The 16,680-nt window shown below is 42.5% G+C and overlaps 1 protein-coding gene across 5 annotated transcripts in view; it reads left to right on the top strand.

Moving 5' to 3' along the window:
- diaph2 (diaphanous-related formin 2) overlaps window positions 1-16,680 on the top strand; it is a 621,385-nt gene that overhangs the window by 351,739 nt on the left and 252,966 nt on the right. For 4 of the 5 annotated variants that reach the window (XM_056275993.1, XM_056275983.1, XM_056276006.1 and 1 more), the window contains 2 exons: window positions 6,262-6,363; window positions 12,807-13,046. In XM_056275993.1, coding sequence (XP_056131968.1) covers window positions 6,262-6,363; window positions 12,807-13,046 — 342 coding nt within the window. The remainder of the gene's footprint in view (window positions 1-6,261; window positions 6,364-12,806; window positions 13,047-16,680) is intronic. The other variant, XM_056276016.1, reaches the window with a different exon arrangement.

Genomic DNA, 16,680 nt, shown 5'->3' with positions numbered 1-16,680 from the left:
CTTTGTTCTGCATAGCCTGTTTCCAGCTCTGTCAGTAACCTTTTGTTTGAGATGGATTTGTGTTTGAACCCACTAACTACCATGCACAATCGCTTGTCTCGTTTGAGAAGTTTAAAGTCGGGTTTGGAACAACTTTTCAAAGTTGCAACATGTCTTTTTGCAACCGTCGCACCTCAATTTGAAAAGTGAGGGTTGAGACCTGTGGAGATGTGCTCATGTCTGACTGTTCTTCTCTTACTGAATCAATTTTTCACTGATTTGCTACGAGTCAGATAAGGAAGCCTGCTGAGGTGTCATGGTAGGGACACAACCCTCCTGTGTTTTCTCCTCAGTACAAAAAAGCATGGGGCAGGAAACTGCACCATCAGCCGCCTTCCAAAAAAATGGAGAAGAAAAATATTAAAACAGACAAAATTCACATCTGTCGACCACAGGGAAATGGTATTTCAAGCAGATTCTTCTCTTTTTTTTTTAATCTTTGTTACAGACCTCCCTTGGGCCTGATGGAGAGGAAGACAGAGTTTACTTACATCATATTTTAGAAATCAGGAGACTCTCCCTCCATTTTTTTCTTCTGTTTGTTTGTTTTTTAATAGAGAGTGAATTGCTTTGAGAAAACTTTATCTATTTACCCGTCTCTTCAGCGATATGGACTTGCATACTATAGAAATCTTTCCTCTAAACTCTCACCAAATAATCCAAACACCCTACCTCATTTTGAAGCAAGTCCTCTACTCTTTGTCACTCATGGACTGAACACCAAAACACACAGACTGAACACAGGGGATGGCATAAAAACTTTTTAGTGAAATACTAACTTAAATACCACACAACCTTAAAGAAAACACTAAATCACTTGGTGACCTGTACAAAAAAAGCACGTAAATGTGAAAACAATGTCTATGCCTTTGAAATCATATATATTCATTCCTTAATTCATTATCCAAGCCACTTATCCCAACCGGGGTCGCGGGATGCTGCAGCCTGTCATTGGGCGGCAGGTGGGGAGACAACCTGGACAGACCGCCTGTCCATCACAGGGCTGACACACCCACACACACACACACACCTCAGGACAATTTAGTATGGCCTATTCACCTGACATACATGTCTTTGGACTGTGGGATGAAACCGGAGCACCCCGAGGAAACCCACACAGACACAGGGAGAACATGCAAACTCCACAGAGAGGACGACCCATGATTACCCCCCAAGGTTGGACTACCTCCGGGCTCAAACCCAGGACCTTCTTGCTGTGAGGCGACCGTGCTAACCACTGTGCCACCTTGATCATATATAATAATATATAAGTTGCCTTATTAATCCCCTTGGGGAAATTCAATTATTGCAAATGAACCCATCCTAGCTGTGATATGTGTAGCTAGGAGCAGTGGGCTGCCGCCTTCATGCTGCGCCTGGGGACCAACTCCAGTTCTTTTCCCATTGCCTTGCTCAGGGGCACAGACAGGAGTATCAGAATCAGAATACTTTATAAAGCCTAGCGTGCATGCTTCTTTTGATGGTGGGGAAAACCGGAGCACCCGGAGAAAACACACCGCAGACACAGGGAGAATATGCAAACTCCACACAGAGGAGAACCTGGGATGATCCCCAAGGTTGGACAACCCCGGGGTTCGAACCCAGGACCTTCTTGCTGTGAGGCGACAGCACTAACCACTGGGCCACCGTGCCAGCCTGGGTATATTTGGGGATGCAGGAGCCTATCCCAGCGGTCATTGGGTGGTAGGCGGGGAGACACCCTGGACAGGTTGCCAGGCCATCACACAGTTTTGATGAAAAATAAGCAAAATATAATGAATTAGCAGTTAATTCCAATATAATTGGTTGTAATTGCCTCAGTAGGGCCCATGGGAACCTACCTGCAAAGTTATCTAGCTTGGAGAATTGCAGTTATAATACCACTAATAATAATAGCAACAATAACTATTATCATCATCATCATCATTATGCAATTTGATGATCATGTTTCAATTATTCAGAATCACTCTTTTCTTCCCCCTGAGGGCTGATGGTTTTGACAGTCATCCTAAATATACCTATAGGCTATGTGAATTTCACGTACATTACACTGCATCGGCACCTGCTGCACTTCAAGACCATACTCTCAAACCCATGGTTAAGTACATGCCTAATGCTCCATTTAAACTGTATTAAAGGGCGACGCCATCTGCATTCTTTTCCAGGTGGTTCACACACACACACACACACACACACACACACACACACAGTTGGCTGGCAGTGCAAACTCGGAGAGTGACGAAAGTGTTAAAAGAAAGTAATAAAAATCTGCATCAGGTCACATGGGAAAACTATTTTAAAAGGGTTGGGGAAAATAAATAGTGTTTAAATGCTAAAACATATACTTAGGTACTTTGTCCAAAATTTGAATTTTCAGAATTAAATACATAGGGACCACTACTGGGAAGCCACAGAATGATATAAGAAACCTCAAGAACAACAAATGGACCCCCCCCCCAACTTGGCACGGGTCCACAATTGCTGTGAAACTGTGAGCTAGATTAAGTGGAAGCAAGTCGACAGCAGCCGAGATCAAAGTGTGGATGTCAGAGCCCTACAGATACTGTATTCCTCTACAAATGTTTAGTGAACCGTAACCTGTATCTCATTACTGTTGCACCCTCCTCTATCCTTGTAGCCACTTCCATTTTTTAAATACACACCATGCACAGTTAGGGAAGTGCATTTAGTTTGTCCATTCCATTATTTTTATTTGCCAATGTGCACAACAGTTTCACGTCTTATTGGACGTTCATTATTGATTGGGAGATACAAAGCAGGAGTTATAGGGTTTCCATCAGGCAACAGTGTTCTGCGCTCTGTTTGCTGCAGTTGTTGTGTTTGTTGTTGCAGTTGTAGTTGCTGTTTGATCATTGCTTTATCCTGGGATGTGTGCTGATATGCAGTGCTGTAATCTTAGCCCAAAGCAGTAAATGAGTGCGTAGTGTTGCTTGAATCCTTTCAGTAATCTCTCCCAGACTGCAGAATGTGTCTGGAGGCCTGCAGTGAGGAGTCTGGCCCAGCATCAGCACCAAGCCTCCCACATTGCCACACATATGGCGCTGCTTTTGTGTCAATTGCACTCTATGGGACTTCTTATAATTAACTAGATGACAGACAAATGAAATGACAAATAAAAGGTGGGATCCATCTCAGCTGTCTTCTCTCACCCAGCCTGTTCTCTAACTTTTTTTTTCTCTTTCTCCACACATATTCCAAACTAGAGTTTGAGAATATTTCTACACATATTTCAGTTCATGCAAACTCCTCACTTAATAGAATTACTATTGCAAGGCCTGTTCAAGTCAGCAGCAAACTAGTAAGTGTTGAAAATGCTGTGTTATGAATATAAATTATGTTCCCCCTCAGTAATTTGGGAGAGATGGACATAACATTAATTCAACACCGGCTCTGCCAAAGTCACAGTAGACCTTATCTCTGTATCATGCCAATCTGCACCCGGCTGAAAGGAAACTGTTAAATAAAATCATATCTAAACTGAAACCTTTCAAACTTGCCAACTGTGCATGAGGTCTTAGAGAGGTTAGCACTGGAAAAAGGCTCATAAGTGCCAGAGCACACCCCTAATTGCTCATCTTAGCTCAGCAAGCGATGCCAGAGACAAACAACCCAAATAATCAGATTCCTCAGAGCATTAGCAATGATCCTTGCAGAGGATGAATGGCTTGCTACTGCACTGCCACATTTGTATTCAGAATCAATGGTATGTTGTCTAGATGGGTGGGGGTGGAGGCTTTGTTGTTCGATTCAATTGCTAATCTTCCTTAGACTTCAAGAGAAGACGGTATAGGCTTTGTCCCTCCTTATGTGATGCATCTTGGCCACACAGTTCATTCCCACCTCCCCGACTCACTAAACCATTCACTTAATTTGCTGTGGTAAACAGAAATTACTGTTTGATAATCATTTTGTTCGGTTTGCCCTGGAACAACTACATATACGTTTTAATAAACATTGAACGAGCTCGTGTGATTCTGCAGCATTTGTTAACGAAAATGAGCAAGTATAACTCGAAAGAGAGCTTCAAGACTGCAGAATTATGCTAACTCAATCAAACATGGGAATAACACAAACTTTCTATTTTCTCTCAACATTTCTTTTCGAAGGAGTCATCAGGTTTAGAACACGGTACTCAGTGGTCTGCATAATCAGTAAGAGAGTAAGGGCTTATTCTTGAAAGGTCACGAATGAATAATTAGCAAACTCTATACTGGGATGAAAATAGGTATTTTGTATATACCCACTGGAGAAGAGGGGAAAAAAGAGAAGAAAAAAACAAATCTATCCACTGATCATATAAATCCTGCAATTTCAGTGACACTAATTGGAGCGTTTTTTTTTCACATCATTGACAAGCTACACACTCAAGCACTCTGATTTCTGTGAGCTGCTTTTACTCATATGATCAAAAGCCTTCATTATCAAAGCACTATTGCTTTGTGCAGACTCTAATTGGGGCTACAACTGAAAAAAAGAAAGGGGGGGACAAGAAAAAGCAAGGAACATTTGATATATAGGCTTCCTAAAGAGGAACTAGCCAAGCCTGCATTATAGCGATACTTTTTTTTTTTTTGTGCTGCTGAACTCCCTCAAGGCTGGACAGAGATGTCATCATTAGTGTTGCACTAGAGCCGGCCCGTGGAGGCTGCAATGGGTGCCGAGGTCTGAAGCTGTGGTCAGCCAGGCTCTGGGCCCAGTGGCAGTGTCTGTTATCTGTTTGTCCCTATCTATGTTCCCATATGTCCTCTTGACCCTATGCCAGACTGCTCCCGCTGAATAAATTTAGGGGTCTAATGAGGGAGGAAGCTTCCTAAGGACTGACTGGAAAAATGGCACCTCTCCCACATCCTTTTCCTCTGAGAATAAAAAAAAGAAAAGAAAAGAAAAGAGCCAAAGTTGCTTCGCTCAGTTTCATTAAGTCTCCTGACCTTTGCATAGACAATTAACATTTACAGAAAATGCTGCCCATCCCACTTTAGTCTTGCTCATATTCTTCAACTTGAACCTTCTCCTCTTCCTTCCTGTCATCATCGTCATCATCTTCAACCACACCTTATCCTAGTATATGTGTGTGTGTGTGTGTGTGTGTGTGTGTGTGTGTGTATAAATATATATTTTAACATTTACAGAGTTATGCAATCTTCAAGGGAATGTTAACTAGATTCAAGAAAGCTAGAAAACAATTAGGAAATGTGCAAGCAATTTGCTAGGTACGATGAAGTAGGTGGGTGGCCAATTATGGGGCGAACTTTTAAACATGATGTTGAATAATGTTGGATAGGTTCATTGCTGTCACTGGAAAAAAAAACAAAAAACATTAGAAAGCAGCAATTTACTGACTATCAGCCAGTCCTGCCCCAGTATCACTAGAAAACTGCTTTTTATTTATCCCTGCTGAGACATGGACTGATATAAAGATGAATGTATTGGATGAGATATTAAATGTTTGCTTTTATTATGTCAGATCTCAAAGGTTAAAACCTCCCTGCAACTTGTATTTACTCATGCATCTGGCGACTGACGTGTCAATAGTTGGTTTTATTCAAGACCCTAGTTGGTCCTCGTATAAAACATGCTTGCTTCCATGTACTGCTGATGTGAATGGACATTATTTAAAAGAAGTACATTTTTTCCTTCTTTAACACCCTGCTCTCATTCATAGAAGGGATTGTAGTTACAGGTTCTTGTAGTGTTGCACATGCCCGGAAGCAGCTGAGCATAACCATTGTCTTTTGGAGGCCACTGAGCTGGAGCCACTGGGGGTTAAGTGGCTTTCTCAAGGTTGTCTCTGCAATAGGTGTAGAGAAAGTGTAAAGCATTTTTCTATTTGTTTCACCTGGCCAATTTTTCCAAGCTAGGCTGGAATTTGAGCTGGCAATCTTCTGGTCACACTTTCTTATTAATATCCTATTAAGTGATCCTCATCCACTAAGTGTCAGGTGGATGTGTTGGTGTGAAATCCTTTGTTCTCGTGTTGTGCATCTATCTTCTTTTTCTTTAGGATTCATTTTATGGTCTGTTAAGGTGGCAAGTGACAGTGGTTTGTCCTAAAAGCAGCTGTCCCTCTGTGTGTGTGTGTGTGTGTGTGTGTGTGTGTGTGTGTGTGTGTGTGCGTGTGTGTGTGTGTGTGTGTGTGTGTGTGTGTGTGTGTGTGTGTGTGTGTGTGTGTGTGTGTGTGTGTGTGTGCGTGCACATTTGCAGAACTTGATAAAGAACCTGCCAGAACAGAAGGAGCTGAGTGCATTGGCGGAACTAAAGGGTGAATATGAAGAGCTGGTTGAGTCGGAGCAATTTGGCATTGTGGTGAGTACGCTATCCTGAAGCTCACAGGCCTCTTAGGAACACACACATCACTGCCACCCTGTACATAAAACCTCGCATGCATACACGGCTGAAGGATCTACTATCTTAGACTCAAACTATACTTTGTCTTTCTTTTTATCTCTCTCTTTACACAAATGCACGAACACACTCACATGCACCAATCATGTCCAAATATAGTGTAATGAATGTCTGCCCGTGTACTATGGACTCTCAGGTAGGTCTGGAGATTGAGGAAAAGACCAGTCACTTGTTGCATCAGTTAACTTTAAGCCCAAACGTAGGCTAGTTTAAACTTCAATTGAGAGTCAGTCTTGCAACAACTCAGTTTCAACATAGAGTTAAGGTTTTGGGCCAGATCTACTAAGAGAAGTGCAAATTAGTGCAGGCTTGTCGACAATTAGCACCGATGGAGGTGGCCAATTTATTGTGGTATCTGCTAAAACTGGGCAGACTAATTAACACAGGCGCAGTCTTGTTAATCTAAATGTGCTTTATATAAACATGCTTTGTGAACGTTTCCATTCAATTGCAAGTACATTCAGAAACTCCGCTCTGTTATTAAACCCCTGTTTGGTTGCACAGAAAGCGTCATGGTCCTTTAGGAACCGTGTATGATCCTGTACTCTTCACATTAATGCATTAAGGTCTTGCTGCAACATTGTTGGTGATAATTGACTGTGTAATGCTTATCTGTTCAGTATTCTTATTTTAAATTGATAATAGAACATTATAACATTGGATCCAATGTTTCAAAATTTCAATTACTTGCTTCTCAAACAAACAAAGAGTTGGGAATTGGTCTCATTTGTTTTCAGTTGTTGCGAGAGAGCCCTGTTCGCTGGTAACTGGAGGCAGTTAAATGAACTGTGGCGAGGAGTTTCGATATTGCTGGCATTGCATGATTCCCCCTGGTTTGCGGTTCCACATCTTTGATTTCCTTCAGCAAATCAAGAATAATGTCACATGAGAGGTGACAAGTTTGCACAATGTTTTCTTCTGACGTTGTAAATGAATTTACATGTGCATGAATAACGCTTTCCTTTCTGACATACTCTCTCTATATCCTGCAAGTCACAATGACCGCAGCCATGTCAGCAGTGCATAGTTAAGAAATGCTTTACAGAAGTGTTAATTGGCGCTAAGGTCTTATTTGCCTTGACAGCCTTGACAAATTGCATTTGGGGTTTATTCCCATTATCCCCCAATATTTTGCACTTTAAAAATGGTAACTACTATACATGCATTTGCAGTGAAGCTGAGGGCAGAAAAAAAAAAGTTTGATCCACCCATTCCTTCCTCTCGTTTGCAAAAAAAAGCCCATTGCGTCCTTATAGTAAATATTGACAGCTACTTTTTAACGTCGAAAGAGGATTTGTGCTTGTGCAAAATGTTAGTAGATCTGGCCCATAATCTCAAATTTACACTTATTCACTTCTAGGTGTAAACCTTTCTTCATTTAGCTGTTGATATGAAGGAGCGATTAAAAAGATGAAAAATCCCGTTAGAGGACTCCAGAGCTGGATTTGTGCCGGATCCAGATTCAGCTCTCCCACAGTTCTTCCATTTTCTAAAAGTTGGGAATGTTTTCAGATAACAACGGGTTCATGGTTAAGGTTAGTGTTAGCCCAGGGTCAGCATAGTGTCATATGTTGTATGTCCTGAGACCTGAGAACATATCTCACTCTTAGAAGCCAATCCCACGTCAGGACCAACACCTACTCTGAAGGATTTGACACGTCATTCACTGATACACCATTTTTTTACATTTAATTTTTTTTATTTTTATATTTGTTTCATGGAGAATGGATTGGGGGGAAAAAAGCTACGTTTTGAATTTCTAGAGGTGCATTTCAGAATAATGAAGACTTACATGACACTTCAAATATAGATCTAGGGGTTGAAGCAACATCAGTATGATCCAATAGGTCTGATGTTGAACTACCATTTTCCAGAATTAATTTTCTAACCTATATTGAATATCACCTCCCTCCACTGATAGCCAACCATCAACATAATACACAGGTAAGACCCACTTTTCTCAGTGTGAAGAAAAAGTTTTTCAACAAGTGATGAGAGAGTGTGTGCACAGCTAACTCAGGTGATGACAAATTAAACAACTTTGGAGAAGCAGCAAAGACTGCAGGGGACAAGGATGTTCTTTTCAGATGTCGGCAACTGAACACAAACATGGTGTTATGGTGAAGTCGCCCCACAGCTAAGGATGTGGCTATTTTTGTCTTGTGGTAATATTTCATTTAGCAGTGGTGCACAGTTGCATCCTTCACAAAGTAAACACACTGACACTATATGGTGCTATTATGCCTCTGCCCCCCCACTCCATATTTATTATTGTGGCACTGACAGCAGGGCTCACACACACACACACACACACACACACGCTCACTCATTGGACCAAAGATTCAAACGTCAAGGAATGCAACAACTTTGGGTCTTACATGATTAACATTTATCTTCATAAATAGTGACATATCAGTAGTGCAACTTGGCAAAAATACAACTTTAGTTCAAAACTAATGAGTTAAAACTTAAGATTTAATGTTGACTTTACACTTCACCTGCAGTCTAACTTGGGTTAGACTGGTGCAACAGGCTGGAGAAAATAAACAAAGAGACTGATGGGAGGCATCATTAAACCTTTTTGTATGGTTTTAAACCTGGGCCACATGCAAAAAAATAGTCATGTATAATTAAAAATCCAATAATGTAAGAGGGCATCCTTTACAACAGATGTGAAGAGCTAAGCTTTGACTCAAAAATGCTGTAATTTTGATGGATATTGAAGACTTGACTCCAATATAGAACATGCTCATATCTTTTTTGGGGAAAATGTGGTATCATTTCAGGGAATATTATACACGGGCATCAACTGTCAATAACGTGCCATAATGGAGCCGATTTGTTAGGCTTGGGACCCTTTCTGTAAAAATTGTATGCATGTGGGCATCTGGTTGCCGTGGCGGTCTATTCTGTTGCTGCCAGCAGGGAGATCGCTGGTTCTAATCCCCTTGTTACCTCTGGCTTGGTTGGGCATCCCTACAGACACATTTGGCTGTGTCTGCAGGTGGGAAGCTGGATGTGGGTATGTGTCCTGGTCGCCACACTAACACCTCCTTTAGTCGGTCGGGGCACCTGTACAAGGGGGAGGGGGAACTGGGGGGAATAGCATGATCCTCCCACACACTACATCCCCCTGGCAAAACTCCTCACTGTCAGGTGAAAAGAAGCGGCTGGTGACTCCACATGTATCGGAGGAGGTATGTGGTAGTCTGCAGCCCTCCTCGGTTCGGCAGAGGAGGTTGAGCAGCAACCAGGACGGCTCGGAAGAGTGGGGGAATTGGCTAGATACAATTGGGGAGAAAACGCCCCCCCCCCCCAAAAAAAACTATGCATATAAATGCAACCATAGAAAACTGTTTGATCACAGTTGCTTGGTATGGCACATGAAATGTTCAATTAGACCTGAGGGTGGTAACTATAATACCCCAGTCTAGAATGTTGTCACTAGTTGGAGGCTTTTGTCCTCACTTGTCTTTTTTAGGAGATATACACTACCGTTCAAAAGTTTGGGATCACATTGAAATGTCCATATTTTTGAAGGAAAAGCACTGTACTGTTCAATGAAGATAACTTTAAACTAGTCTTAACTTTAAAGAAATACACTCTATACATTGCTAATGTGGTAAATGACTATTCTAGCTGCAAATGTCTGGTTTTTGGTGCAATATCTACATAGGTGTATAGAGGCCCATTTCAAGCAACTATCACTCCAGTGTTCTAATGGTACAATGTGTTTGCTCATTGGCTCAGAAGGCTAATTGATGATTAGAAAACCCTTGTGCAATCATGTTCACACATCTGAAAACAGTTTAGCTCGTTACAGAAGCTACAAAACTGACCTTCCTTTGAGCAGATTGAGTTTCTGGAGCATCACATTTGTGGGGTCAATTAAACGCTCAAAATGGCCGGAAAAAGAGAACTTTCATCTGAAACTTGACAGTCTATTCTTGTTCTTAGAAATGAAGGCTATTCCATGCGAGAAATTGCTAAGAAATTGAAGATTTCCTACACCGGTGTGTACTACTCCCTTCAGAGGACAGCACAAACAGGCTCTAACCAGAGTAGAAAAAGAAGTGGGAGGCCGCGTTGCACAACTGAGCAAGAAGATAAGTACATTAGAGTCTCTAGTTTGAGAAACAGACGCCTCACAGGTCCCCAACTGGCATCTTCATTAAATAGTACCCGCAAAACACCAGTGTCAACATCTACAGTGAAGAGGCGGCTGCGGGATTCTGGGCTTCAGGGCAGAGTGGCAAAGAAAAAGCCATATCTGAGACTGACCAATAAAAGAAAAAGATTAAGATGGGCAAAAGAACACAGACATTGGACAGAGGAAGACTGGAAAAAAGTGTTGTGGACGGATGAATCCAAGTTTGAGGTGTTTGGATCACAAAGAAGAACGTTTGTGAGACGCAGAACAAATGAAAAGATGCTGGAAGAATGCCTGACGCCATCTGTTAAGCATGGTGGAGGTAATGTGATGGTCTGGGGTTGCTTTGGTGCTGGTAAGGTGGGAGATTTGCACAGGGTAAAAGGGATTCTGAATAAGGAAGGCTATCACTCCATTTTGCAACGCCACGCCATACCCAGTGGACAGCGCTATATTGGAGCCAATTTCATCCTACAACAGGACAATGACCCTAAACACACCTCCAAATTGTGCAAGAACTATTTAGAGCAGAAGCAGGCAGCTGGTATTCTATCGGTAATGGAGTGGCCAGCGCAGTCACCAGATCTGAACCCCATTGAGCTGTTGTGGGAGCAGCTTGACCGTATGGTACGCAAGAAGTGCCCATCCAACCAATCCAACTTGTGGGAGCTGCTTCTGGAAGCGTGGGGTGCAATTTCTCCAGATTACCTCAACAAATTAACAGCTAGAATGCCAAAGGTCTGCAATGCTGTAATTGCTGCAAATGGAGGATTCTTTGACGAAAGCAAAGTTTGATGTAAAAAAAATCTTATTTCAAATACAAATCATTATTTCTAACCTTGTCAATGTCTTGACTCTATTTTCTATTCATTTCACAACATATGGTGGTGAATAAGTGCGACTTTTCATGGAAAACACAAAATTGTTTGGGTGATCCCAAACTTTTGAACGGTAGTGTAATGAAGTAAGGTGTGACAGTTTCACTGATGAGCTGGTACCTCAATGCTGAACCATTCAGGTCCTCTGGGAAATAAGTCATGTCCAAGCTCTCCATTGTGGCAGCTGTCACCAACTTGCCCCTTTTTATTGTGATTCCCCTTTATTGTATGCATGTATATTGTATCAATTCAAGTGAGCAGGAGAGGAGTCATACATGTCTTGTGTATAGAGAGTCGGTGGGGTGGGTTGGGGGGTGTTTGATAGACAGCTTGCTCATACACATGAATTTATTAGAGTGATAATCAAACATTATGGGCTGAGTCTGAAGGCTACCTCCAAGTGCCAGATTATGCAGCAGACCACATCGTATCATACAGCCAAACCCATATTCGTTTTAATCCCCTGCCTTTTTCATCATTGTTTTTCCCCTACCTCATGTTCGCTTACATCATACATCACCAAAAAAAGCGTCAACTGGAGAAGATATTTTATTTAAGTACAAATCTGTTTCATGGGAGATGCTTTCTTTGTCACTAATGAAAGTGCAGCTTGAAGGTGGCAGGTTAAGTGTCCATGTCATTTCACTTTTTAAGATTGCCAACACTGAACAACAGAGGCGAAACGTCTATATAGCAATTTCAGTTGAACTTGATTCAACTCCTTTGGATAACCATGACCTGGATGAATGAGAACATTCACAGACAACACTGAACAACATATGTATCAATGAATAGAAAAGAAAAAAAAAGGAAAAACTAAGGATGCGTTTTGAACCTACATTTAAGCATCTGCAGCTCTATGTGGCCAAGTGGTTAGCACTGTCGCCTCACAACAAGAAGGTCCTGGGTTCGAACCCTGGGGTTGTCCAACCTTGGGGGTCAGCCCAAGGCAATCTCCCTTTGTCTGCGGTGGGTGCTCCGGTTTCCCCCATCATCAAAGGAAACATGCATGCTAGGGTTTATACTCCTGTTTGTGCCCCTGTGCAAGGCAATGGGAAAAGAACTGGAGTTGGTCTCCAGGCGCTGCATCAAGGCGGCAGCCCACGGCTCCTAGCTACACAGATCACAGCTAGGATGGGTTAATTTGCAGTAACGGAATTTCCCCAAGGAGATTAATAAAGGAAACTTAAACTTAATTTAGGCATTTAAGTTCACATGTTAAGGACTGATCTTTGCTAGTTTTATGTTTGTTGATTGGCATGCCTTCAGTCATCATTCAAAAATTGTCCAACTTTCTACCCATTTGTTACCCTCAGATGAGCTCAGTGAAGCTCCTACGTCCACGTCTCAATGGCATCCTGTTCAAACTTACCTTCGAGGAGCAGGTGAATAACATCCGGCCAGACATCATGAATGTAACATTTGCCTGCGAGGAGGTGAAGAAAAGTGAAGGTTTTAGCAAGCTGCTTGAGCTGGTCTTACTTGTTGGTAACTACATGAACGCTGGCTCCAGGAATGCCCAAACCTTTGGCTTCAGCGTCAACTTCCTCTGCAAGGTAAAACCTAGTTTGTTTGTCTGAATCTATCTATCTATCTATCCATCCGTCTGTCCGCCCGTCTGCCTGTCTGTCTAAAATTGAAAATCTAAAATCATATCAAACTAATATCAGCTTAATGTGTTATATTATATTTCTTACATTTGCCAAATTGAATATATTTTCATTGTTTCTAGTTTATTGCAAAAACCCAAAATTCATTGTGTCAAAGCTCTGATGGTGGGGACTAAGAACTGTTTATACCAACATGAATCAAGGAAAGGTGAAGATTGCTGCTCTGTTCCTGTGAACCATTTCCTCAGTCATCATACCAAATACCATCATACCAAATCCCAGTAAAAACCCAGGATTTCAGTTCAGTGTGAAGGGTATCTCTCTCTCTCTCTCTCTCTCTCTCTCTCTCTCTCTCTCTCTCTCTCTCTCTCTCTCTCTCTCTCTCTCTCTCTTCTCTGTATACACACACACACACACACACACACACACACATATATATATATATATATATATATATATGTGTGTGTGTGTGTGTGTGTGTGTGTGTATATGTGTGTGTATAAATCTGCACCCGTCTCCATGCCAGTCGTCTTGCTAGTCTTGCCACTGGCAGTAGGTGGTCTCGGACAAGAGAGTGGGGTTGATGATGCGCAACTCTTCCTCACTTTAATCATTGCGCAAGTCATCAGTCATCCATCACAGGATGCCTAGATGGCATAAAATATAATAATATGTGTGTGTGTGTATTTACAGTGCATCCGGAAAGTATTCACACCCCTTCACTTTCCCCACATGTCTGGAAAATGGACCAGCCGAGAAATTAGAGCTACTTGGAGTCTGTGTGAAGGATCAGATCAATAGGCAGCTGTGTGGTACAGTTAGAGATACCGTAGTCAAAGATAAAATAAAAAATATCTTACACGAATGGGGTGTAACGAGACAGATGCAACGGACTGAAGGCACTGTAATGTAATGTGTGAGCAAACGCTACCCATAAATCTTACAGATAGAAGCTGCACGAAGGAAAGCACCAGCAGTGCTGGAAAAAATCATTCAGACGATGTTACGGAGCTGTGTGTGTGTGTGTGTGTGTGTGTGTGTGTGTGTGTGTGTGTGTGTGTGTGTGTGTGTGTGTGTGTGTGTCTCTCTCTCTCTCTCTCTCTCTCTCTCTCTCTCTCTCTCTCTCTCTCTCTCTCTCTCTCTCTCTCTCTCTCTCTCTCTCCAGGTCATTGATATAAGAAACAGTTGAGGTCAAACTTGCTCATCAGAAATCATTTATAGCAGAGTTAGAGGTGCGGATAGTACCTGATGAAAAGAGGCTGTAACATCTGTAATACCGCTGTACTGATGCAACAGACATGGTTCTGTGAATTTTGTTGTGTAGTATCCAGTGGGCCATTGGCATTCTTACAGGCTGACTGAGTACAAGTGAAGTGTCAGTGTTGAGCATGGTAAAGCCTCAGGGGGCTGATTGGGCCATTATTGACGGACAAGGAAAAAAGTCTGCTTTCTCACTTTGGTCAATCAAGTAAATGGCCCCCCTGAGTGGCGGGTCGAGGCTACCTAATGGGCTCATCAGGGAAGAGGAGGAGGCTGGTGAACAGCAGGAGTATAAAGGGGAAGGACATAGGTTGACCCCTCTACCTCCAGACTCTCATCTCTCCTTCTTGTCCTTGCCTCTCCTGAGTGCCGTTCTGGTCAAATGCAACAACCCCAGAATATTGGCTCAGTTTTTACAGGTTAGTTGTAAAAGCTGCTTTTCAACCAACGGAGAATGCGAAGAAGAGGTCAATAATAGGTGTTTCTCTGTGCTATTGGGTATGTACACCGGTCAGCCAAAACATTAGGACCACCTGCCTGATATACTGTTGACCCTCTGTGTGCTGCCAAAATAGCACCGACCCACCAAGGATTTTACTTTATAAGACCCTTGAAGGTGTCCTGTGGTATCTGGCACCAAAACATTAGCAGCAGACCCCTCAAGTCCTGTAAATTGTGAGGTGGAGCTGCCGTGGATCGGACTTGTCAGTCAAGCACATTCCACAGATGATCAATTGGATTGAGATCTGGAGAATTTGGAGGCCAGGGCAACACCTTGAACACTTCATCATGATCCTCAAACCATTCCCAAACAATGTGTGCAGTTTGGCAAGGTGCATTATTCTGCTGAAAGTGGCCAATCCCATCAAGGAATGCAGTTGTCATGAATGGGTATACCTGGTCTGCAATGATGTTTAGATAGGTTGCAGGTGTCAAATTGACGTCTACATGAAGGGCCTGACCCTGGTTTTCCCAGCAGATCTTTGCCCTTAGCATCACACTCCCTCCACCGGCTTGTCTTCCTACAGTACAATCTGGTGCCATCACTTTCCCAGGTAAACTGTGCACACATGCATGGCCACCCACATGATCTCAAGAAAAATGGGACTCCTTGGACCAGGTGAACTTCTTCCACTGCTCCAAGGTCCAGTTCCTATGCTTGTGTGCCCATTGTTGGAGCTTTCAGCGGTAGACAGGGGTCCTCATGGGCACTCTGACCAGTCTGTGGCTACACAACCCCATATACAGCAGGGGGCGATGTACTGTGTGTTATGACACATTCCTCTTGTAACCATCATTAGATTTTTCTGTACTTGTGCCACAGTCTGTAAATTCAGACCACACACATTAGTCTTCATTTCCCTCGCACATCGATGAGCCTTGAGCGCCCAACTCCCTGTCGCCGGTTTGTGGTTTGTCCCTCCTCGGACCACCATCTGTAGGTACTCACCAGTGCTTACTGGGAGCACCCCACAAGCCTTGCTGTTTGAAAGATACTCTGGCCCAGTCATCAGGCCATAACAGTTTGGCTCTTGTTAGTCTCAGGTCTTTACTCCTCCCAATTTCTCCTACATCCAACACGTTGACTACAAGTACTGATTGTTCACTTACCATCTAATCTACCCAGACCATATACACTACCGTTCAAAAGTTTGGGATCACCCAAACAATTTTGTGTTTTCCATGAAAAGTCACACTTATTCACCACCATATGTTGTGAAATGAATAGAAAATAGAGTCAAGACATTGACAAGGTTAGAAATAATGATTTGTATTTGAAATAAGATTTTTTTTACATCAAACTTTGCTTTCGTCAAAGAATCCTCCATTTGCAGCAATTACAGCATTGCAGACCTTTGGCATTCTAGCTGTTAATTTGTTGAGGTAATCTGGAGAAATTGCACCCCACGCTTCCAGAAGCAGCTCCCACAAGTTGGATTGGTTGGATGGGCACTTCTTTGAGCAGATTGAGTTTCTGGAGCATCACATTTGTGGGGTCAATTAAACGCTCAAAATGGCCAGAAAAAGAGAACTTTCATCTGAAACTCGACAGTCTATTCTTGTTCTTAGAAATGAAGGCTATTCCATGCGAGAAATTGCTAAGAAATTGAAGATTTCCTACACCGGTGTGTACTACTCCCTTCAGAGGACAGCACAAACAGGCTCTAACCAGAGTAGAAAAAGAAGTGGGAGGCCGCGTTGCACAACTGAGCAAGAAGATAAGTACATTAGAGTCTCTAGTTTGAGAAACAGACGCCTCACAGGTCCCCAACTGGCATCTTCATTAAATAGTACCTGTTAGAGCCTGTTTGTGCTGTCC

This window comes from Lampris incognitus, chromosome 1, assembly GCF_029633865.1.
Source record: "Lampris incognitus isolate fLamInc1 chromosome 1, fLamInc1.hap2, whole genome shotgun sequence".
Lineage (NCBI taxonomy): Eukaryota > Metazoa > Chordata > Actinopteri > Lampriformes > Lampridae > Lampris > Lampris incognitus.
This window is presented reverse-complemented; position numbering and strand designations above follow the sequence as displayed.